At 37.2% G+C, this 22,991-nt stretch overlaps 6 protein-coding genes across 6 annotated transcripts; 2 read left to right on the top strand and 4 right to left on the bottom strand.

Moving 5' to 3' along the window:
- Positions 1–927: 927 nt before the first annotated feature.
- Positions 928–7,543, bottom strand: BDF20DRAFT_898573 (uncharacterized protein). The gene is made up of 14 exons (XM_053082625.1): positions 7,064–7,543; positions 6,969–6,979; positions 6,806–6,883; positions 6,703–6,744; positions 5,343–6,633; positions 4,632–5,235; positions 4,527–4,546; positions 3,922–4,452; positions 3,604–3,851; positions 3,489–3,520; positions 3,241–3,412; positions 1,714–3,169; positions 1,404–1,648; positions 928–1,319 (listed from the first exon to the last, which is right to left on the bottom strand). Exons 1-14 carry the CDS (start codon positions 7,077–7,079, stop codon positions 1,062–1,064), a joined length of 5,004 nt encoding a protein of 1,667 aa, XP_052931606.1. The 5' UTR covers positions 7,080–7,543; the 3' UTR covers positions 928–1,061.
- Positions 7,544–7,619: 76 nt separating this feature from the next.
- BDF20DRAFT_828486 (amino acid permease/ SLC12A domain-containing protein) lies at positions 7,620–9,947 on the bottom strand (the record flags this gene model as incomplete). The annotated part of the gene is made up of 11 exons (XM_053078254.1): positions 7,620–8,155; positions 8,246–8,333; positions 8,422–8,570; positions 8,636–8,696; positions 8,763–8,908; positions 9,015–9,066; positions 9,140–9,225; positions 9,304–9,469; positions 9,562–9,653; positions 9,735–9,804; positions 9,882–9,947. 11 exons carry the CDS (start codon positions 9,945–9,947, stop codon positions 7,620–7,622), a joined length of 1,512 nt encoding a protein of 503 aa, XP_052931605.1.
- A 1,940-nt stretch (positions 9,948–11,887) lies between these two features.
- Positions 11,888–13,892, top strand: BDF20DRAFT_898562 (Rec8 like protein-domain-containing protein). Its single transcript, XM_053082624.1, has 5 exons — positions 11,888–12,078; positions 12,147–12,292; positions 12,373–12,506; positions 12,594–13,152; positions 13,231–13,892. The coding sequence occupies exons 1-5, from the start codon at positions 11,958–11,960 to the stop codon at positions 13,573–13,575; spliced, it is 1,305 nt and encodes a 434-aa protein (XP_052931604.1). The 5' UTR covers positions 11,888–11,957; the 3' UTR covers positions 13,576–13,892.
- Positions 13,893–14,247: 355 nt separating this feature from the next.
- On the bottom strand, positions 14,248–16,007 carry BDF20DRAFT_908275 (Sodium/calcium exchanger protein-domain-containing protein; the record flags this gene model as incomplete). The annotated part of the gene is made up of 6 exons (XM_053083467.1): positions 14,248–14,406; positions 14,490–14,663; positions 14,758–14,932; positions 15,041–15,138; positions 15,339–15,359; positions 15,450–16,007. The coding sequence occupies 6 exons, from the start codon at positions 16,005–16,007 to the stop codon at positions 14,248–14,250; spliced, it is 1,185 nt and encodes a 394-aa protein (XP_052931603.1).
- A 572-nt stretch (positions 16,008–16,579) lies between these two features.
- BDF20DRAFT_927115 (vacuolar membrane protein-domain-containing protein) lies at positions 16,580–17,981 on the bottom strand (the record flags this gene model as incomplete). The annotated part of the gene is made up of 4 exons (XM_053084711.1): positions 16,580–17,119; positions 17,204–17,518; positions 17,589–17,708; positions 17,806–17,981. The coding sequence occupies 4 exons, from the start codon at positions 17,979–17,981 to the stop codon at positions 16,804–16,806; spliced, it is 927 nt and encodes a 308-aa protein (XP_052931602.1). The 3' UTR covers positions 16,580–16,803.
- Positions 17,982–18,143: 162 nt separating this feature from the next.
- On the top strand, positions 18,144–22,868 carry BDF20DRAFT_917275 (uncharacterized protein; the record flags this gene model as incomplete). The annotated part of the gene is made up of 19 exons (XM_053084546.1): positions 18,144–18,256; positions 18,363–18,496; positions 18,581–18,647; positions 18,720–19,238; positions 19,307–19,376; positions 19,457–19,508; positions 19,590–19,638; positions 19,713–19,757; positions 19,850–19,895; positions 19,995–20,194; positions 20,273–20,375; positions 20,470–20,505; positions 20,594–20,758; positions 20,830–20,865; positions 20,938–21,018; positions 21,090–21,315; positions 21,401–21,519; positions 21,581–22,340; positions 22,435–22,868. 19 exons carry the CDS (start codon positions 18,144–18,146, stop codon positions 22,866–22,868), a joined length of 3,255 nt encoding a protein of 1,084 aa, XP_052931601.1.
- Positions 22,869–22,991: the final 123 nt, after the last annotated feature.

Genomic DNA, 22,991 nt, shown 5'->3' with positions numbered 1-22,991 from the left:
GTAATCGGCATTATGCGTATTTGACGTCGTTTGCTTCACTTTCTTTATACGACCTTGCAATCCCAGTTAATAGACAAGCTAAACTATAAGCAACAATGTAATGGCAAAGATGAGCGTGCCTTAATTACTCAGATGTCACGGTTCATTGTGCATCTTGTCGGTGATGTGGCCAAATGAGCAGATTATGAAGTTGAGATGTAGTAACAGTATTTTGTTAGCTTTTAAGAACCCTTGTAAAAAGAAAAAGGTGAAGGAAGGAAGCCCTCAAATAATTGAAAACAACAGCCCAAATGGTTGCTCAAAAGCTGAAATTGGTGAAATTGGTAAAGGAAGCACTAAACAAAAGAAAAAGGACATTATCTTTGGTTATCGTTATTCTTCATTGATGCTTCTATTTTACAACAGCAAAACTCTGCACTTGCTTATTATGCATCGTCGTCCACACCACTTTCTTGTCTAGGAAGTTCTAACATATACAATATCAGTCTACATATAAGAGACTCTTTCTACTCTTTTTTTTTTTTTTTTTTTTTTTTTTTAATTCTAGAATGTGAGCGGAAACCTCACAATCTGCTGGTAGCATCGGCTATACCAGCTTTACTTTGTGGTGGCACGCAAATTGCGTGGTGAATTTGCGAGCATTATGTACTCTACCACGCAAATTTCATGCTAGCATGACTCTCATATATCATGAATAGTACACTGCTCTCAGTTAATCGGTGTCGTGAAACAACTTAAACGAAAATGTAGTATGAAATAAAACATTTGTGAAGACTAGTCCAAGCAAGAATAGTAATACTATATTCGTCAATAGTAAAACTTGTATTAAGCGTACTTCCTTTCGCAATGGATGAAAAGAATTCACAATATTTATCTAAACTATACATAATTTAACTGAAGATCTAGTCCAAAACATAATATATTGTTATGAATTCGACACAATTTATTAAATTACAAAGCTTCATTCTTACAGCTGCATTCAGTTATCACTTTACTGGATTCTTTACATTTTATGAATACCACTGTTAATTACTGATGCTCGCTCATTTACAGTAGAAGGTTTAATCAGAGCTTTCTTCGTTGTATGGTCTTTTGATCAAATCAGCCATTAAACCACGATGATAATAATTGACAGGTTCTGGATTACAATAAGTATCATGGGGGATTCCAAGCACCTCAAAATCTTTTTTGGCTCTTTCGGTCCATTCTATACGATCTTCTGGAGCGAAAGCAAGTTTTCCCAGATTAGCCCAATAGTATGCTTTCAAAAATTTTATCTCTTGTATGAAGTGCATTTCAAGAATTCCATGTCGCAACACCTAATAGTTGAAAATAGAAAACTGCAAGTTTAATAATACGACTTACGATTTAAACTTAACGAAGGAAAATTTTGTAATAGTTACCATGTAAGCTTCTACAATGCGTTTTGTTGCAACATACGGAAGCGCTCTCGCTAGGTACAGACAGGGTTGCGTAAATTCCCAAAATTTTACTTGCTGAAAGGCATGATTCAATCTAGACACCCCAAAAATGAATTTATCGTAACTACTGACACTTCCATCAAATGAAATGTCCATCTGTCCACTTTCCACCAAAGAATAAAATCCCATGGTAGCAAAAATCAGTCCAAAAATGGGGAATATATTTGCTGTGGGAAGATGGTAATTAGCGAACTGATAAGACTTACTATTCGTGTCTTCTTTCGGAACTTACGGGTTATCGTCAGAGAAGGCAAAACATGTATTAGCTTTTGAATATGTCGTTTGGATGATTCATACATATGGATTCTTGCATAGTAGCATACAAGAGTACCATGAATAGCAATTCGATTGTAAACTGCAGCTTCCTTTACGTGCGTCTCCAATAAAGATACGTAAGGCGCACAATCGCCTATACGATCAACCACAATCGCATTTGCAATGTTATAGACACCAAGCCATATTTCAGCCTCAAAATCTCCATTCGCGTGAGCAGTTTCTGCCATTTGTTTTAATAAAGCTAAATCTGTTGAGGATCGGTTAAAAACCCCCTCGAAGATGCGCATCGTTACGACTAATCCAACGGATCTATAAAAGGCTTGACAATCTGTTACAGTTCCAAGAGTTTTACAGGCTTCGATCGATTGGTATAGTAAGTCTCTAGCGTTAGAAAACTTTCCAGCTGCGAAGCATAAGAGTGCACAGATGGTTAGCATCCCCGAGTCAGTTTTGTTGTTTTCCGTTTGCCGCAGTGCTTTTGCAATATAATGGATACTATTCGTTTTGTCATCATTCAACCAACATAGCAATGCGTTTCTCCCTAAAAACAGTGTGTAGATAGAACCAAAGTCTCTTAATTTTTCGCATTCGTTTAGTCCTACTAAACAAGCATATATGAAATCTCTGCCATTGCCAGTGTATAAGTATATATTGGACAATTGAGCCATAATTTCGGCCTGCCGCTCCCCTTGCTCTCTTCGTAATTTGCTTGAGTACTCTCTCAAAATGCCCCATCGACGGTGTTGATATTGTCTTAAGCGGTTCTTGTAAAATTTGTATAGAAACTGAGGTTCAGAATTGGGCCAAGGATGGCCAAGAATCTCTAGCGCTTTGAACAGGTAAGTTTCGCCTTCTTTAAGCATCGTTCGCATAGTATAGCAAATGCCCAAACGGCGGTAAATGTCACTCAAATGGAGCTCACCAAACTGGTTTAATAGTTTATCGTTCAGATCTAAAATCTCGACAATTTTTTGTAAATTTAGTGTTGCTTCCGGTAATTGGAAGGTTTGCATATTGAGGTCCGCCAAGGCTTCTAAGTAATATAATTGTTTCGCTACGTTATCTGTCTGCATATAATGCCTAGTGATTTTCCCCAGCAGCTGTATATAATTGTCTTTGTTTAATTGGCTTTCGTAGTATTTTGCTAATGCTCGATGACGGAAAATTCGAGCCTCATATGAAACCATATCGTAAATACTGTGAGGAATAGTTATATGCGCGAAGGTGTAGACAGCAATATGACCTTCTGATAGATCCCCACTATGTACCTGCTGTAGAAAATTATACACGTCCAGACTCTGTATTGTTCTTTGTATCTCTTCTGGCTTCCTGTCGTTATATATTCGATTATGCTCACTGACGACTGAGCCAACTTCAAACAGATTGAAATACTGATCGAGGCAGCAGGCAATCTTTCAAAAGATTTTTTGCAAACTTAATATCACGTTGGTTTAACTATGAAGAACGCAATATTACAACTTACAGTTAAGAACTCTTGAAAATTAGTATCTAGACGATCAAATTGCATTTTTATGATGCGTTTGTAATCAAAATTTCCTAGAAGATCCTCCAAATCGAAACTGTTGCTGCTTGGTACCAGTTCACCTTCTACGACTGTCACATGGTTAAAATCCTTGAGAATAATTGCCATATTCCTATAGTAGGTAGAAACGATCAATATATATATACATATATATATTGCGCTCTACAGTATTTATAGAATATCCGTACTTAACGTATAAAGGGTTTCCACCTGTTCTCTTCTACAGCGTTCAAATAAAGATGGATCAGAGATAATCCATGTACCTCATTATTAATTGTACGTTTTGGGATGTTTGAATATTACCTGTATAACACTGACAATTTCTGGGCTAATCTCGTTCACGCCACTATCAAAATTTTGAAGGATGATCTCTCCAATTTCACAGTTATTCAAGCCGTTCAATGAAATTTCGATATGCGATCCGACAGTTCTAAAGTCCTCAATAAATGTCACATTGTAATCCTTGATAGGCCTTGTAGCCATGATAATCATTGCTTTTTGGCAATTACAGTGAATTTGCTGTAATATCTTGACAGAAGTAGTATCTGCCCCTACCAATGCATAAAATGGATGAGCTATAAGCATTTTCAAATTATTACTTCTTTTTGTTTTGCCACTTACATTGTACGTCATCGCATATAATAACTAAACCTACATGCTTAGATACATGGTGCATCATTCTAACGATTACGCCAGCCAAGAGAATATCTCTGGCTCGGCCATCTAATAGTCTTGTATATCTGTTTTCCGCGACATCAGTTAATGCAGTGAATATTACTTTGAATAATGGCAGATAACCTGCTTCTTCCCCACATTTGTATAAACATCTGGATATCAAGTTAACAATCTCCTTTGTAAACTCCATATTCTCTGTAGTATTCCCTAATGTAGGAACTGGCATAGTCCCATAAGCAAAGCGCTTGTACCAGTCTTTATTATCTCGCAAACTTGTTGAAGAGGGATTGGAGTTTGTAGAATCAGAGGAAGTTCCCATTGACGAATGACCGAGTGATTGATAGCTAGATCTATCAATAGCCGCATCTCGATCCTCATGTTTGGCTTTGGTCTTGAAGGGAATTCTATCGGAATCAATCATCTCAAACACGGCCAACATTATATCTTTTAGCAAGTAATATTTACTACTCTTCTCCACTAAATTCCATTTGAAGAGGATCAATTAAATGGTAATAAAGCAATTGAGTCTGACATATTACAAAACATCTCACCTTCGGCAGAAGATGACCAACTAAATAAGATAAGGAGTAGAAAAAGAGAAGTGTTAGACGAAGTGAAATTACTTGACGATCCTTATGCGTTATGTTTGACCATACCAACTAAACACACCATGCGATGTAATAGCTTGATAAAGATTATTACAAAAAAAGCTTTTACCAACACCAGAAGGACCTGACACAACAATTAAATGATGATTAGGTGCATTGATCCAATCATCTATAAAATCAGTTGCTGTTAGCATTTCTGTCTTGTAGCCAATAAAGTCGTTTGAGGTTTCCAAACTAAGCACTGAAATTCGTTTGTCTCTTTCAGGAGGGCCAAATCTGGATATACCAAATATTTGTATAGGCTTTGGTTTTCCTTTCACAAAGTTTTCACCATAATCTTCAAACTCGCACAAACCGCCAATTTGTTTTCGGGTAGCAATATCACAAACAACATTTTCCACTGAAAATTGGAATTTAAGCATACGGACGGCCACCACGATGGTATCCCCAGCAATGCTGGCATCCTTTCTGTAGGGATCAGCTGGAGGTATAACTGAAGTGAAGATGACACCCGTCGATAGTGATATTGCAAATCCACGGAAGCCAAGCCCTAAATATTGCTCGCGTATTTCTAGAGCAGCTTTTGCTGCGAATAAAGCGTCGCGTTCATGTGAAAGAGGTGGCAATCCAAATACTGCTAATAATGTTGCGCCTGCCGTAATGAAGAAAACAATGTAAAGGCTGTTTCAGAATGACTACCGCTCCACATGCTTATTGTAGGGAAATTGTTTAACATCTTTTGTTTGCTTTTTTTTTTACCTTTATCATCTATTGCAAACTGCTGTAACATTCCTTCAAATTTCACAAGCGCCTGTATAGCCACCAAGACAGCTTGCTGTGCCTTTAAAAGGCCCTCACTGCTGGCAACATGTGTTTTACCAAGACTGATAAACATGATGGTTACTTCACGGAATTGTGCGGGTATATGTCCACCTACGCTATGTTGCATACGGTAGAGTGCGCTTCTATTCACATATTTACAATAAATCGGATTTGCTTCTGCCGGTAGATAATTCAAAAAAGTGTTTCTGACCCTTGGTATGAGTGGTTCCATAGTAATACCGGATGCTTCCACTTTCACACCTGGTAATGCTTTAAGATATTCCATATTATTAGGCGGGGGATACTTTTTGAGAATGTTATTTGTGTTGGGGCGGAGAGAAGGCGGATGAGGGTAACTGCTTTTACGAACTGAGTGATCTTGACCTTCAACAATATTACTGATGACGAAAAAGCGTCCTCTTCGCTCAAAATTGAGATTGAATGATTGGCGTTTAATGATATCGTAAGCTGTAGCCGTAAGACCTAGTTCACCTGCTTTTGCAGTAGATAAAGCTTCATCAAGAGCATCGACCACATCCCCACCTATAGCATACTCTAGTCTACCCCTATAGTCAAAAAAATACTCATCAACTATAGGCTTTGCGCTCTGACTATCGCCGTAAGATCGAATTTGAGGGTAAATACTGGGATGCCGCAGTATTTCTGCTTCGTTGGGCATATCACCCAGGATTATATTAATGATATCTCCACAAGACAATGCCATATGTAATTCTAGTTTGACTGAATAGATTGAAGAAGCTGCAGTATTCGTTGTTCCTGATAAATTGCTGCTATCACTAGACCGCCTATGTCTTTGCCTACCCTTATGCCCTTGTTTCTTCCAAAATGGAAACAGACTCTCCATTGATAGAAAATGACTGTCCTTAGATGTTGACGTTGTTGCTTCATTTCTATCGCTTTCTGATTTTTTTCTTTCCGTGGCTGCTATATCAGGCGTCCTCTTATCGTACATTGTTCGGTTATTATTCATATTCCTTAATTCAACACTTGGTCTTCTGTGTTTCGTTCTTTCCTCTGCAGTTAAATACACAGTATAATGCGATAGTCTGGCGAGTAATTGTAAGCCGCATTCCATACTTTTTCGAACAAGCAGGTTCTTTTGTCTCTCTGTGAGTTCACTCTCTTCGTTGACATTTGAGTCGTTTGAACTCTTCCTCTCTGTTGTGCGCATAGGTTGAAAACATACAAGTACAGCGTCACCTAGAAACTGAAGAGCAGAGCAAAAATATCAGTATATGTCTCTTTAGCGATTAAGATGCATAGTACTATCGGTCACCTTGACAACGTCTCCTCCGTAAAACTCGATTATTTGGATGCACTATGTATGTTTGAGTGTTTAGCATTCTGCCATTGTTTCGCAAAATAGTTTGCTTTGTTACCTCTCCCATATAGGCACCTATTTCCATTGCAATAGCTTCTGCTCCAGAATCTCCTTTTTCAAGCGCCATTGAAGTGAGCTACATGAATTGGTTATTGGTCATTTTTGACTTTTCTCCCTCAAAAAAAAAAAAAAAAAAAAAAAAAAACCATTAATATACTTACAGTGCTGAAGCCTGCATAGAAAAAGAGGGAAGAAAAAAGTGTCAGTTCTGAAAGAGAATGGGTTATTCAGGGTTGCGACCCTAATGTTACTTTACCTACGACATCAACCATAAGCACAACTCCAAATTGCGAATGACTGTAGGGCAGCGAGAAATCTTCTTCGGTTGCATGCAGTGCTTTGATGTACTTTAAGAAAGGGCATCAATAAACGATTTAGTATATAGGATGAGCAATTTCAATCAAGGCTGTAGTATAGAAACTGTTACTTTTGGAATAAAGGGTGCAATATTAAACATCTCTAAAGTGTAGGACCCCCTCTGTCAAACGTAGCGCAGATGTGTGATTACTGTAAAGAGAACAAATTTTATGCAAAAATAAACCGTTATTTTTTTTTTATTTTTTTGTTTGTTTCTGCTCATTCATGCTGCTCTGCAACATATTATTGGATGAAAATATTTGCAAGATAATGCACGTTGCTTTATTTTACAGTGCTTGATAAAATTGTTAATTGTGAAGGCAAGTAAATAATTGAATAGTTGTAGATTTTTCGAGTGAATAAAGAAACAACAATAACAGTAGCTGATGAAAAGGAAACTTGGAAAAAATGAAATGCGTTGTTTGAAGGAGATTGAATGTTTTTTGTTCTATCCGTTAAGTGAGTACACTCACAATCTTGCCCATAGTACGTTTCCATAGCGGACCAGTGGCCTTTTCTGAGTCATCTGTAAAAGAGTACTCTGCTCTTCCAGTATCAATGTCTATCTCTGCGATGGGGATCATTTTTGATTTAGTCCAGAGCTTCAGAATGACAAATAAACAGGCAACCACAATTAGACCACCGTAATTACCAATCAAGCCTACGGGATCTGGTGGTACAAAGTAAGAATAGCCTGCCATTAAAGATATAACCACGCAAGCTATCATTCCGAATATATCGCCAAAGGGATGAAATGGTGTGCTAATGGGTAGGTCCTGAACACGATGTCCATTAAATTTCAAAGCTTTTCTAAAACGGAAATGGGCAAAACAAATTCCACCCCAGGTAACAAAACCTGCGATACCAGAGAGATCAGTGAGCACTGTGAATAGGGCTTTACCAGGAATGAAAGCCGTTGCAAACGTAATGAGACTGATTACTGCCGTAATAGTAATAGACCAAACGGGGACACCGTGTTTATTAATGTGAGCTAGATAAAAAGGCATACAATTGTAGTTAGTAGGACTATTCTTTATCTTTATGATTTCCTTGTTGAATAAAAGGGGGAAAAAATGCATACATATTCTTTTATGTGCTAGGCCTTCTTTTGATAAGCACAAAAGGGTACGTGAGCTGACGTACATTCCACTATTTGCACATGATAAAACCTAGGTATGGCAAATACGGAGATATTCCTTTTAATCGTTTTTTTTTTCTTGAAACAGTGTTGACATTTTCCTTTAAACATCTACTTACTGTTATAAGAATGACTGCATTCATGATATGTGCCACACTTTGAAGACCTGCCTTTTCAAATACAATTGTGAAAGGGGAGACTGTAACACCGCTTCCAGCGGATAAATTACGCTCGTCATTCCAAGGAATGACCATACCCATTACGAAAACTATGAAAAATAGAATGGTTAGTTTCTGAGACCAAATGAATATATGAAGCAAATGCAGACGGTACTAGAGCCAAGATAAAAAATGATGATCCGCCAAAAAACGTTTCGAATAGCACGTGGTACTTGCTGTAATGTATTTAACGATTTAGTAAAACTGGTCAAATGTTTGGCTTATAAAAGAAGGTACGCTACCTTCAGCGGGTTTTCGCACTCACCAGCAGTGATACCAACAATTTCAGTACCCTGCATACTGAATGATGCCAACACAAATGCATTCACTACACCAAGGGCACCATTGGAAAAGGCTCCGGGATCTTTCCAATATTTGAATCCAAATACTTCGTGTGGTTTCTCCCCGGCACTATATTGAACAGAAAGGTATCCTTTTTAATTGCCATGTATACATAATCAAGTTCTCTTACTATAGCTACCCAATGACACCACCAGAAGTGAGACAGCCTACGATGATGAAGACGAGTACAGCGATAATTTTGATCTGCATAAAAGTTAGAGAAGAGTAGCGTAAGATCTTCAACACATTTGTGTATGTATGTAAGTTGTATATATACCAAGCTAAACCAATATTCTGCTTCACCATAGCTACGAGCACCGCACATGTTTAGAACATAAATAATGACAAGGAAAATTCCTGACCCTACAAGTAGACAATGAGAAGAGGTTCATTCTATTAGCTATTATACGTCTAACATCACAATGGTTATCAAGATTTTACATGCCCAGTCTGGCACCTTATTAGTCCAGAATTGCATTACGAGCGGTAGAGCAACAAGCTCGGCAGCAACAATAATTGTCCAACAAGCCCAATAGTTATAACCGATGGTTGTACCAAAAGATTTATCTACGAATCTTCTACAGTATACGGTAAAGGAGCCAGAAACCTACAATGATAGGTGTAACACGGCGAATAAATCACTGTTTGCATTTGTATGATATGGCTAAAAATCCCACCCTTCAATGCTATACAACTTACTGGGATATAAGTGGCCATCTCACCTAGAGAAAACGTGACCCAATACACGATAAAACCAATAATACTGTAAGCTATTAGAGCCCCTGCGGGGCCTTTTTTTTGGAGAAATGGGAAGGAAAAGCAGGTCAACGGGTGTCACGCCTATTACACATTGCTTTTATGTATGCCTTTACCTGCACGGTATAAATTGCCACCAGCAGAAAGAAAAAGACCTTGACCGATAACACCACCTAGGGAGATCATCTACATATGTTATGGTTTTACAGCTTGTGAGCCTCTTTCAATTTGTTGTTACTGATTTGAAGTCCATATCAACCTACAGCTAAATGACGAGCTTTCAAAGACCTTTTTAGATGCGGCTCTTGTTCTTGGAGCTGGCTTTCCATTGTGCTCATTGAATCGTCGGTAGTAACTCTATGTACATGTTGGCCTTCGGTTTCCAATTTGTAGTCTTGTTTTATAGAACGCTGATCTGGCTCGTTTTCCCAACTTTTGTACATTGATACTTTTCTTTAAAACACGGGAAAGCGGGAAGTAGGGCACGTAGTATTTACAGCTCAAGAAGAGATAAGAAAAATGAAAAGAAACAGAAAGTTTTTTGATTCAAATTTTTTCATTATTTCATGCGCTCAAATGTGGGGTAAAATTTGGTTAGCTTGGATTACACGAACTAAAGTATGTATTTCTCACAAGTTTTTTTTTTTTTTTTTTTTTTTTTTTGTAAATATGCGTTATCATTTCTCGATTCATTGGTTTTTCTCAATAGATGCTTATTCTGATTTGAAATGTAAGGTTTCCTTTGTAACCAGTTGTAGAACAGGTTTGTGCTGTTTTTATCATACGTCTATATCTTTCTTTCATATTGACCTATGATCTGTTCTATGGTCGAAAATAACAATTTATGACTTTTGTTTGCTACGTAAAAGTTTTTGTGTTAGGAGACTTTGAGAAGGAAAAAAGATGGAGATAGAATAGTTTTAGGTCATTATCTAAATTGCCATTGTACAAGCAATTTCAAGGTATAAGCTTTGGTTTCTGATCTATTGCCTGTTTTTCTGTGCTTCCAATTATTTTGTATATACTGCTGCTGCAAGGTAATTGGTGAGCATGCTTTCCAGACTTGACGTACGTCTCTTTCATAGCAAACAGAATTATCTACATCCCTTTAAGAAAACTATTCGACAGATCACCTTCTGGAAGAATACTTTGTAAGCTGAAGAGGATCCAACTAATTGTTACATGGACAATTTTATGTTCACGTCTGTTTGGAATACCGTCTTCATACATCTTCTTCTTACCTTACCTGCTTTATCTGCTTAATTCTATTCCTTTCTGCTCTTTAATTGGCATGCTTGTTACAGAGATAATTGGCTTTGCAAATACGCTCTATCCGCTCTCTTCACATAAAGAGTGCGAAGCTTACTATACCTTAAAAAGGACGTTTGTAGTTTCGACCAATACTACCCCTGCTAGTACAAATCTTCTTTCATAGTACTACGCTCATCATATCCTTTTAAAAAGCGAAACGGAAAAGAAACATGTGATGAAAAATGACTTCATCTATCGTCTTTTGCTTCTTCACTTATTCATTTTGCGAGCCGAATGGTGCTCATTTATGGGTAAAACAACGTTGGAAAAGAAGTAGAAAAAGTTGTATAAGAGAAAAACATGTAGGGTTAAGGGTCACCCAGAATGTAACTGAAGCCAAATTTTTAGTGATGTTTGCTTTCTAATAATTGATGGCAACTATAGTCGTAAATTATATCGTTAAAGATTGTTTATAAGTATTAAAATATTCATCCAGATAACCATTAAAGCAATCGTAACAATAATCAAATCAAGTGTTTTCAGCAGGTCAATGTTTGTCAGTTTTCGATCCAATTTCAAAGACATAGGCATGACCGTTTGCCGCAGAGCAAAAATTGAGCGACCACTAGAAAGTAACAGCATGAGAAAAAAAGTCTTTCTTCGTAGTAAGCATCCATCTGCTATTTCATTGCTAGCATGCGCCTGTAACCTGTCAGTGTTTGATTTATTGTTGCCGAAAAAAAGAAGATTGATTCCGAGAAGTTACGCTTCAATATCCATTCCGCGAGTGTTAGCTTTCAATCATTTTTCATTGATTTAAGAATCAATAAGAAACATTATTTATCAGTCTGCAAAATTTAAATTTCTATACTTGTTTCCCTATGTTATGGGTTTAGACTTGTAGCTCTTGAAAATGAAACACTGGGACGCGTAGCTAACCCTGCTGTTAAATAACTAAGGTAAGAAAAAAAGCGCGTAAACTGCTCCGCGTGGAGAAAAATTAGAAGAAGAAAAAAAATGTCCTTCTCAACAGTTGCATATTCGGATTTAATATTTCTATTTCTTATACTTTTCCATTATACAATAAAATGGTACCAGATCAATTAAGAGTCAAACAAGGGCCTTTGGCTCGTGCTTGGCTTGCTTCCCACTGGGAAAAGAAGGTTTCAAAATCCCAATGCTTACAAACAAATTTAGAACGAACCATCGGTACCTTGAGACATTTGAAAACGAAAATCAGCACAACTAAAAGAAGGGCACTGACACTAAATATTTAGATGCCATCACAACAACTAGTAACGAAGACGGTCAAATGACCTTGCGTGTATCTGGTCAATTATTGCTTGGTGTTGCTCGTATCTATTCTAGGAAAACAAAATACTTACTAGAAGATTGTAACGAAGCCCTTGTCAAGATAAAACTTGTAATCGTCGACTAAACAATCTCATACTATAAATCACAAATTGTGTTTCATTAATAACACATTTTTGTTGTGCTATTTAGGCCTTTAAGAAGGGAGATGTTAATATGCCAAATATTCAACATTCTATTGCTAATAGCAATACAATTACAGTCCAAAATAATCTAACAGAATTCGATATCCTACTTCCTGATGTGCCTTTCAGCACTGCAGCAGAGTAAATATAATACCACCAATAGAGCTGCATAACGGCTACGATTATCTCTGATCTTTCTTTATCTATTCTTACTCATTACTCTTGTAGTGGCAATTTGGAAATCAACGATCCTCTTTTTGATGCACTTGGTGATTCATCCACTTCCCAGAATAATACACTAACCGATGTGCAAAACAGCTTCTCTTTCGGCAACTGGATATCAGGACCCGAAGCAGGTCGTCGTGATACCGAAGCATTGGAAGAAAATTTTCTGGAAGCAAACGGTTTAGATCAAATGATTGAAGGGCCATTAAAAGAGCTCAACCTCGCCGACAATAACAACATTGAAAATGGGCTGAATGACAATAACATCAACTTTGATTTTGACGACGACAATATCGACTATGATCTACCGGATATCACGGATGAAGGAGTTACATTTGATATGAATCGTTTCAATGCTATGACAGGTGAAACAGCTGAAACTACTGCTATGAGTAGTTTAGGAGACATCGGTATTGTGGAAGATGACGTGTTTGATACTGACAGCATCATGGCCGAACCAGCACCTCGCAAACGCCGACTTCTTATCGTTGATAATGAAACTGAAATCCCAGCTGAAGACCTTACGCGCTACATAGCAGATGCTTCTTCGATTATCGTGAATGTAAGTTGCTTATATCTTTTATGTCTGCTTGTATTTAGTAACTGACACTTTTCCTTGATCTTCCATTTTTCTTTTTAGGATGAGGTGTCAGATGTCGTTTCAGCTAAAGAAGCAGCGAAAATAAAAAAAACTACCAATCTTCGACAACCTTATGGCGATGAATTAGGCTCTGATTTGAATAAACTGTTCCAAGATATCAGTCATAGACGTCACGTACCGGTATCTCTGTCAGATAATGTAGCAGCAACAAGCCATATACCGAGAGAAACCGAAGTGAATAATCCTTTTCACTTTGAAGATGATGCCGTTGATTATAATGATGACGGTGCTGAATTCAATGAAGAAGCCATGGATCAGTTTAGAAGTGTACGTTTTTTAGTAAGAGGACCACTTGCCTTGCATCCCTTCCATCTCTGTTCTTAAACTAACGTATATTTTAACGTGCTTATAGGCCATGGATCCGTTAGCCGGTGAAAATATGGATATGAATGATGGTAGCGAAATGACTCAAAATACACAGGCTATTAATCAAAAAACTATGCAGACTTTTGAACGATTACAAAATGAGTTCACACGTCAAGAAACAATACAGTTCAGTAACTTAGCGACAGTATCTTCATCAAAGAGTGAGGCTGCTCGTCTTTTCTATGACGTCTTATTGCTGTCCACCAAGAATAAGATTAAGGTTCACCAATCCAAGCCTTTTGGCGACATCCAAATTCGCGCAGTTGCTGTTTAAGGTATGCGCTTTAGTATGACTAGTTAATGGAGATAGCACTGACTTCACATTAAACCTTTATCATCTAATTACCATCTGTTCCAATCGTTTTCGTTTAAGAATAATTTGTTATTGAAGGTTAAATTATACACATTTTATATCACCTACAAAAAAAATAAAGAAATCCATTCTTTTCATTACATACTGTCAAATGGAATAAGAAATTTGACTATACACGAATGTGAATTGTTTATTACATGGAATAATACTACAAATTTTCAGATGACACACAAATGGTATTAATATAACGTTTTTAAGGTAATCAGTTAAAGTGAATAATATCTAAGATTATTAGCTTTTCTAAGTACAATTGATTTCTATGATGAGACAACGGCAGAAGCGGTTTTATTTTCAGCAGTGTGACCCAAAGCTTCTAAACCACCAGCAGCTGCGTCAGGGTAATAATAAAATGTGATAGCGAGTAAAACGTATAATGCAGATAGCATGAAGCCTTCCAACCAATTCGATTTACCATCCTATATAAGTTTTTTTACATAAATTATCAAGAGATCTTTGCTTCTTACATTCAATAAAATCTTCTTTCAGGTTAATGGCTTACCATAATCAAATAATTTAGCAATATAACAGTGACAAAGAGTACAGCAGTTTCGTAAACGTTGAAGTACAAACTCATGTCAATATTGAGGCCCCAGCCAACAATAACCATAATGGGTGTAACAAGTAAAGCCACTTGCATACTAGAACCAACAGCTACACCTAGTGCCAAATCCATCTATGTGGATTAAAGTAGCAATTGATACATTCACATTAGTATAACTCATCTGCTATAATTTCCTTTTTTGAAGAATTAGCAGTAGATTTTATACCTTGTTTTTGTAAGCACAAGTAATTGCTGTAACGTGTTCAGCAGCATTGCCAACAATAGGTAGCAGAATCAGGCCAACAAATGTTTCAGTTATACCCCATTGTTCAACAACAGATTCTATGGCAGAAACCAAAAATTCTGCACATACAGCAACTAGCACAGTGATAATAATTAAACTGAAGGGGGGAAAGCAAAAGAGGAAATGAGTTCCAGATTCTTGAAAAAAAAAAAAAAAAAAAAAAAAAAAAGGTATGAAGCAGCACGTAGCAATTTAAAAGACTTACAGTACGAATGCCATCCAACAAGGCATGGATGGATGTTCTTCTTCTTCTTCTTCTTCCTCATCGATCTCTGATACCACACGTTCTGGCATGGGTCGTTGCTCCGGATCAATATTGTTCTTGTTCTTCTTATTCACCTGTAATTTGATCTGGGAGGTTTGACGTTCGACTTTGTAGGCTTCAGTTGGTACTTGCATAAACTGTACAAGTATTTGTGTCAATCCCAATATGGAAAAGCCACATGGGCTATTATTTAGAAGCAGATTCAAATTGATATGTAAAAGATTACGTTTGAACTTACCAAATCTCTATGCGTTCTTAACTATAATAAGCGATTTTTCAACAAAGGAAAAATTGATCATCAACTTAGTATAAGAATGAAATCACTGTTTGTGCAACTTTACGATAGTACCTGGAAAACCATATAAGCAAGGTAAACAACCAATAATATAATGGCTGTTGCTCTTGAGATACCTAAAATATCCGATCTTTCCTTCTCTGCAGATTCAGCATCCACGGTGGATCCATAAAATGAAGCTGGTAATAACAAGGAAGCTACAGACAAGAATAATAATGAAGCTGAAGTCTGTGCAGAAGTGATGTTGAAGCTTTGTTCTTTATATTTTAGACCACCGGCCAGGAAACTCATACCCAAGACGATCAATAAATTAGACAAAATAGAACCGAGCATGGAGGCTTGCACCACCACAACTAAACCTTGAGTTAGAGAGATAATACTGATGATAAGCTCGATAGAGTTACCAAAAGTAGCATTCAATAGGCCACCAATGACTTCACCAGTACGAAGCGCAATATCTTCGGTGGCAAAGCCAAGTAGTTTTGCGAGGGGAACAATGGCAATGAAGTTTAGGATAAAAGTGACTGTAGGAGACCAGACAAAGTGGGATACCCAACCAAAGGGAATAAAAATCAAGAGAACGTTAAGCCACGTTGCTCTAACGATGGACATTAATCCTTGCCCTAAAGTAGGCTCTTTGAACTCTTCTTTTGCAAGTTCTTGTTCTTCCTGTGTTTGCTCACAATTATTATCGTCGTTGTATGCCGCACTGCCGCTATTTTCTGCAGTTATGTTGTTGGATGAAATACTTGGTGTTATTTCTGATTTTTCTTCGGAAGCTTCTGCTTGATCTAAATGATTGATCATTGATTATGCGTGTTTTTTTAATCGGTGCAAAGTATATATTATATAAAGGGCTAATACAAGAAGCAGACTAAGTCAGAAAGAAGAGAGGGTAGAAAATGTTAAAGAGGAAGGGAAGGGTCAAGCCACGTTTACTTTTCTATTAAAAAAAAAAAAAAAAGCCAGTTGTTCAACATACACGGGTGACCCAAGGTTTTGTAGCTTGATCTGAATCTAAAGCCATAGAAGTAGCGTCGATCTTCGAAAATAGCCACATAATTCTATTTTGGGTTAATTTGCTTAGAAAAGTAAAAAAAATATCTCTTTTTACACTTACAAATAAAGTAAATCTGTAAACAAAATTTTTACTCAGCAGTATGAATGGTTCACGAAGACACAGATTTTGTTTGTTTCTCGAATCAAAAAAAGTGTTGTCGCTTAGCAATTCTTTCATATTGTAAGATCTTAATAGAAGGAACGGCTTTTCTAATATTTGATTTTTATTAATATACAATGGTCCTTTTGTACATTCCGTAAGAGGAGATGGTATACTGAAAAAGAAGATTGGTCGGGAAGTGTATGTACATAAAATGCTTGACATAAGCCGACGGGTATTCAATTTTTTTTAATGTTTCGTTTGCATTCTTGACATTTGTTGCTGTTGCTGCTTTTTAAAACTAGACGATGAAGATTGCAGTGGATTTTCCTCATCATGAACACTGTAACGTGGAGGAGGCTCATTCGGCTCACTCGAGCTATTTCCATGCCTATCGTCTTCCTCTCCATCCTCATACTCGTCACGCGGTTGCAGTAATATTTCTCCATCTTCATCTTCTGGACGAGTGAGTCTAATGGTTGCTCCATCCTTTATATCGTCAGTTTTATGTTTGATAAATGTATCAATAACCCAGAATTGCATGATGTTCATCACTAGCGGAAAACTACAAAGGTCATACATGGATTAAGAATTAATAAGCGATCATATACATTATGCCAGTTATTTTTTTCGCCCCTGATACACTTACATTAGCATGACAAAGACTACTTGCAATTTATAATTGCCAACAGTCCACTCTAATACCCAATCACCAAAGTCTTCAATCCAGGGGCAAAGATGAAACAGGGAGACGACAATGATCTTCATCAAGAATAAACTCAGAATATAGACAAAAAGTTGCTTTCCCCATCTTTTCAATTGCTCTTTTAAGGGTGGATCTCCATAAACGCCGCTTTTGAATCCTGTCCATTGTAGTCGATTAAAGAGAGACTTAAACCCTTTCAAGATCAGCCATAGAATACCAATGCCTAAAGTTGTATCTACAAATATGTTGAGGAAATACCTAATTCATTATCAAATAACATTCATCAGATGGGAGTTCTTACTCAAAACTGTTCAACCTGGACGTTTACCACACACAAGGGTTGGATCTTTTCCCTTCTTCTGGTTTGACTCCCAAGAATACGGCCGCAAACACATTGAGCGAATGAACGACTATACCACCTGCAAACTGTTTACTAACGTCTAAGGCCCTGTATGATGGACCAAAAAAGTCAGTATGGGTTCTTATGAGTATGACAGCACTAAAAATGCAGTTTTCCAAATTCATATAAACATGAAGTACTCTACCAAATTCGAATGGGCCGCTGTGGTTGTTCTCTCTGTCTTTTGAAAATTAACGTCGAAAAAGCAAAAGCAGCTAAGCAAAGTTGAATAAAGATTCCAAAGCTATCCATCAGTTTGCATCCTGACTGTGGATTATCTTCTTCCAGCTGTGTCGATGGCGATGTTTGAAGGTCTAACATGAAATTTTTTGATTGTCGACGGAAGAAAGAAATGATGTGGAAGCAACTTGAACAAATTACTGCAGATCGCTGTCTTTCAAAATCAAAAATCTTAATCCGGGCTTATTACTGCATAAAGAAAAATGCATTCTTCTGCACTTTCTCAGATCACGATAGATTGTAATGAGTTCCTCACAGCAACCCGATGACGATCCCTATGGAGCCATTAAATTTGGCGAGTTTCGAAAGTATATGCAAAATAAGAAGTCAAAATTGAAAAAGCAAGAAAAGGAATTGTAAGACGAAAGCTCAAATACTTTGTTGAAACTCATCGATCGCTGAATTCTACATCATCTGGATCGTTATTCATTCTATCGTTTTTTACAATTTTTCGATAAACAGGAAGGAACAAGCAAGCCAAGACTTGCCTCAAATATTTTCTGGAACTTCGATTTATATTAATGGCTATTGTGATCCACCCGCTACTGAACTACGTAGATTGATTTTGCAGCATGGAGGCGATTATCAACACTATTGTAACTAAGCAGCATATTATTTTTTTTGAACCAAATGAATAACGATGGGTGAAGATAGTTAACTTGGTTGGTATATTTCATTAGTGAAAAAGCTCAGCGTGACCCATATCGTTGCAACCAACCTGACGAATTCAAAATTACAAGAATTTCGGTAGAATATTTTTCAATAGCGAGGTTATACATTGTATCACTCTTATTCATACTGACCAAATCGAAATTTCAGAGCATATAAAGTAGTAAGACCAAATTGGATAGTGGAATCAATAAATGCGAAACAATTATTACCATGGCAAAATTATCGCTTAGCTTCAAAATGTTCAGGTCAAACAGAACTTCCTTTCCAGCCAAAGGCAATAGCACCGTTACCACAGCCGCATATACAGCCAGATGAACAGCAATCACCTTCCGAGCAGAATAATCAGATAGTGAACAAAATACCAGACCTACAACAGCAGACATCTCTTTGCAATTTGAATGCTAAACCGGCTACTACGGGTGAGGCATTGAATGCGGACCTACTCAGTAATAAATGGGCCAGGGAAGTGTCTACTGTAAACCCAGCATTCATTAAAAGATACTATGAGACATCTCGGTTACATTATCTATCTACTTGGAAGCATGAAATAAAAAAAATTGTGGAAGCGTTAGAGTTGAACAATGTTAAATCATTGAATAGATCTCCATTTACAGGAGCAGCAGAAAACAAGAAGCGGAAGCATCCTTCCTCACCTCGTGTCATCATGTAATTTGTGCTCAGCTGTCAGTTTTATTAAAATAGCGTGAACTGATAATTTACCATTTATAATTTAGGCATATTGATTTTGATTGCTTTTTCGCTTCCGTAGGGATTAAAGATAGGCCACATTTGAATGATAAGCCAGTACAGTCGAATAAGGCTTTTGTCAGGATATATAGCACGCATGTCAGTGGCTTTTATTTACATATTCTCTTGCACATTAGGTCGCCGTTACTCATAGTCGAACTGCAAGTGAGACATCAAAAAGTGATATAGGTAAGAAACTTATGTAATACTTATAAAATTTACTGAAAGGACCCAGTCCTCTAACCTCCACAATGCTTCGAAATGATGTAGCTTCATGCAATTATGTGGCACGTTCGTATGGTATTTATAATGGGATGCAGTAAGTATTGCCTTCTTCAACCAATTTTAGTTATGTTTTGAAGAATGAAAATTCTCACTTGCTTCTTACATCAGTATTGGAACAGCAAAACGCCTTTGTCCTGATTTACAAGTTATTCCGTAAGATTATTTGCTTTTTTTGCCGATTCTTCAACCTGTTCTTTTCAATGCCTAACAGCTCGAATGCATCTAATACTTTTCTTACATTACAGATATGAATTTGAAAAATACAAAGCTGTATCTACTAAGTTTTACGAGGTAAAGAAGAAAAAAAAAAAGGGAAAAAAAAAACTTGTTTTCAACAAACTGACGGTTGGAGGATGCTTGATGTCATTAACTATATCTTATCATATGCAGGTTATTCTTCAATACGCTAATAAATTACAAGCCGTCAGCGTAGATGAAGCATTGATAGATGTAAGCTCTCGTATAACAACAGCCTTTGAAGACAGTCAAAAAGAAATAGAAGAGCTTGCAACCAAAATAAGGGACGATATAAGAAATGCTACAGGTTGTGAAGTGAGCATAGGCATTGGTCCCAATATTCTAGTGGCAAGGTTTGTTTGCTTGTGCAACTGAGAGTGTCACTGAAAGTATGCACTAAATATTCCTTTTCCCGCGAACAAAAAATTTAGAATGTCAACGAGAAAAGCGAAACCAGCTGGTCAATATATGTGCAAGACAGACGAGGATATTGAGCATCTTTTGGATAATCAACAAGTGGGTGATTTACCAGGTGTAAGTCTTTTTTCATGGTTCTTTGAAATAAGGAAACAAAAAAAAAAAACAAAAAAGTATAGAAAAAGCAGAATCTCATTGTATCAATTGTTAGGTTGGCTTTGCAATCGCCGAAAAACTAAAGCAATTGGTAATAGCCGCACTTAAAGTTATATGCCTTTATTCAACTTTTTCAGTATAATTCTAAATGAGAGATGGGTATTTCTATTTATTCCAAGAAGAATGTAGAGTCAATTGGCGATTTGAAAAAGGTGCCGCTGTATGAACTTCAATCAAAAGTAGGCGAGAAAATGGGTCAAACTTTATACAATTTTGCACGCGGTATTGACGAACGCCCGTTGACAACACATCAAGAACGAAGATCTGTTAGTGCCGAAGTGAATGTGAGTAATTTTCTAATGGTTCTGCAGGTTCATACTATTCTTTACTTATGTGAGAGTTGAATCCGCACTAGTGGGGTGTAAGATTTGAAAACGAAGAGAATCAAAAGGTATTGTTAACATGAGGTAGTTACATGATGGAGTGACTACTTACAGTCTTTGAGGGGCATGAATGAGTATAGGCGTTTGTAGAAGGGCTCGCAGTAGAAGTTTCTTCTCGTTTGAGGAAATATAATGTGAAAGGGAAGTCGATTACATTAAAGGTAAGACAGCCTTGAGAGTTACTTTAAGAATTCAAAAGCTTGTACTTAAAAGAAACAAATGCTATATACAGATTTTGAAACGGAAACAAGAGGCTGGAGAAACTGAGAAGCTACTAGCTCATGGAATGGTTGATGCGTTCTCTAAATCCTACAATTTGAACAATTATACTGATGATGCTGAAATAATCAGGAAACATGTGCATAATATGCTGAAATCTTTTCACTTCCACTATGCTGATATACGAGGTCTAGGGATACATATCTCTCGTTTAAACAATCGGGAGACCCTACCATCAGGTAAGGGAAAGGATTTTTTTAAGATGTGCGAGACGTACCTTTTGTTCCGCCATGTAAAAGCTTACACCTTAAATATTGGATTCAGCTAATCAAGGCAGATTGGATTTCATGAAAAGCCTCAGCCCTAATAGGCATGTAACATCCGAGACAGAGCCACAATCGAAGGACTTAACTTCGCAAGCATCCCGCCGCAAGGAAACCATGGTAAAACAAGGTTTTTTATCAATGATCTCAACCCATCTTATTGAACATTCTTTTGCAATAGGAGGTCAGTATTCATATTTTTAAAGAGCTACCTGAATCAGTGCAACAAGAGTTGAAAGCTGCATATAATATCCAATACACAGAGTCGAAATCAGAGGAAGAAGAGCGACGTAATAATGTGGATATATCAGAGGCAGCACAGCCTACATCCATACATAAGCTTGGTTCTGACGCATCGACCTCTATGAGCATATCGTCTGCTGAACTTCCACCTTGGTCTCAATTAGATCCTGGTTCGCTGCTTGCTTTTCCTGAAAAGACAAGAATACAAATATTGAAATACTATGGAGAAAAGAATGAAAAAATGGTGACAGAGAATAAAGAGTTGGACAAGCATCTTACTACTACTGGGGCTGCTGCGACTGGGTCATCAAAACCTACCACAGCTACTTTTGGTCCCTGGAGCCCGCAACCTACAAAGACACCAAAAACAAGTGGCGAACGTCCAAAAGTAACTACGCCAAAAAGCTCAAGTGGCAGTAATAAAACACCACGATTAGTTCGACGGTCAAAAGTAAATAAAAGTAATGCAAGCACCATAACCATCACACAATTGTTTCAATCAGGAGGTGGTAGTCCGTCAGCCCAGCGAGTGATTGGCTCACCTAGTGCTGGTGCTATTAGGAGTCCTTCCTTTCGCCAGCCAAACAACGGAAGATTTTATTCAGTATTCGGAATACCATCTGTACGAGAAGCTACGGAAGAAGAAGATGGCTATGACCTTTCTTTCGATACAGATGTTCTGAATGAACTACCGAAAGGTAAAGTGAAAGCAAAAAAAAAAAAAAAATAAGTGTACGGAACATGTGTTTCTGTTTGCAGGGACAATTAGCACTAACTATTGCAAATTTATAGAGATGCGAGCTGAAGTATTACAGGACTATCGAACTGTGAAAAAAGCAAAAGTTAAGAACAATGAAGATACGCGTCTCAACTATACTAACGAATTCGTGACAGTTAAGCGTGTCGATCTGCCACGTGCAAAAGAACCTGCTCTACAAGATACCGCTTATATAGGCGATGTAAGGGAATTGCTTAATCAATGGGTTCACTCGTACGAGGAAGGGCCAGAAGATGGAGATGTGGAAACCATCAAGCACTATTTGATAGAACTGGTCCAGTATCCAGATCTGGAAAAAGTGCAACTATTGATCATGTATCTACAATATTTAATACGAAATCACCTTTCTTCTAGTAGCGCTTGTCTTTGGAATACAGTAGTGCAAGATCTGCAAAACGTAGTAAATGACAAGGTTACTGCTTCTTATGGTTGTCCTCTGAAATTTTAGGACCGTCATACTTTTAGAATACCCTTATTTATTAATATATAAGTTCATAGAAGATAAAAGTAGTTTTTCTATTGCTATTTTTTCATAGCTTTTAGAGGATTGAAAAAAAAAAAAAAAAAAAAA

Source organism: Mycotypha africana (genome assembly GCF_025528875.1).
Source record: "Mycotypha africana strain NRRL 2978 chromosome Unknown BDF20scaffold_13, whole genome shotgun sequence".
NCBI classification, from domain to species: Eukaryota; Fungi; Mucoromycota; class Mucoromycetes; order Mucorales; family Mycotyphaceae; genus Mycotypha; species Mycotypha africana.
Note: the sequence above shows the minus strand (reverse complement) of the source record. Positions and strands in the feature narration are given on the sequence as shown.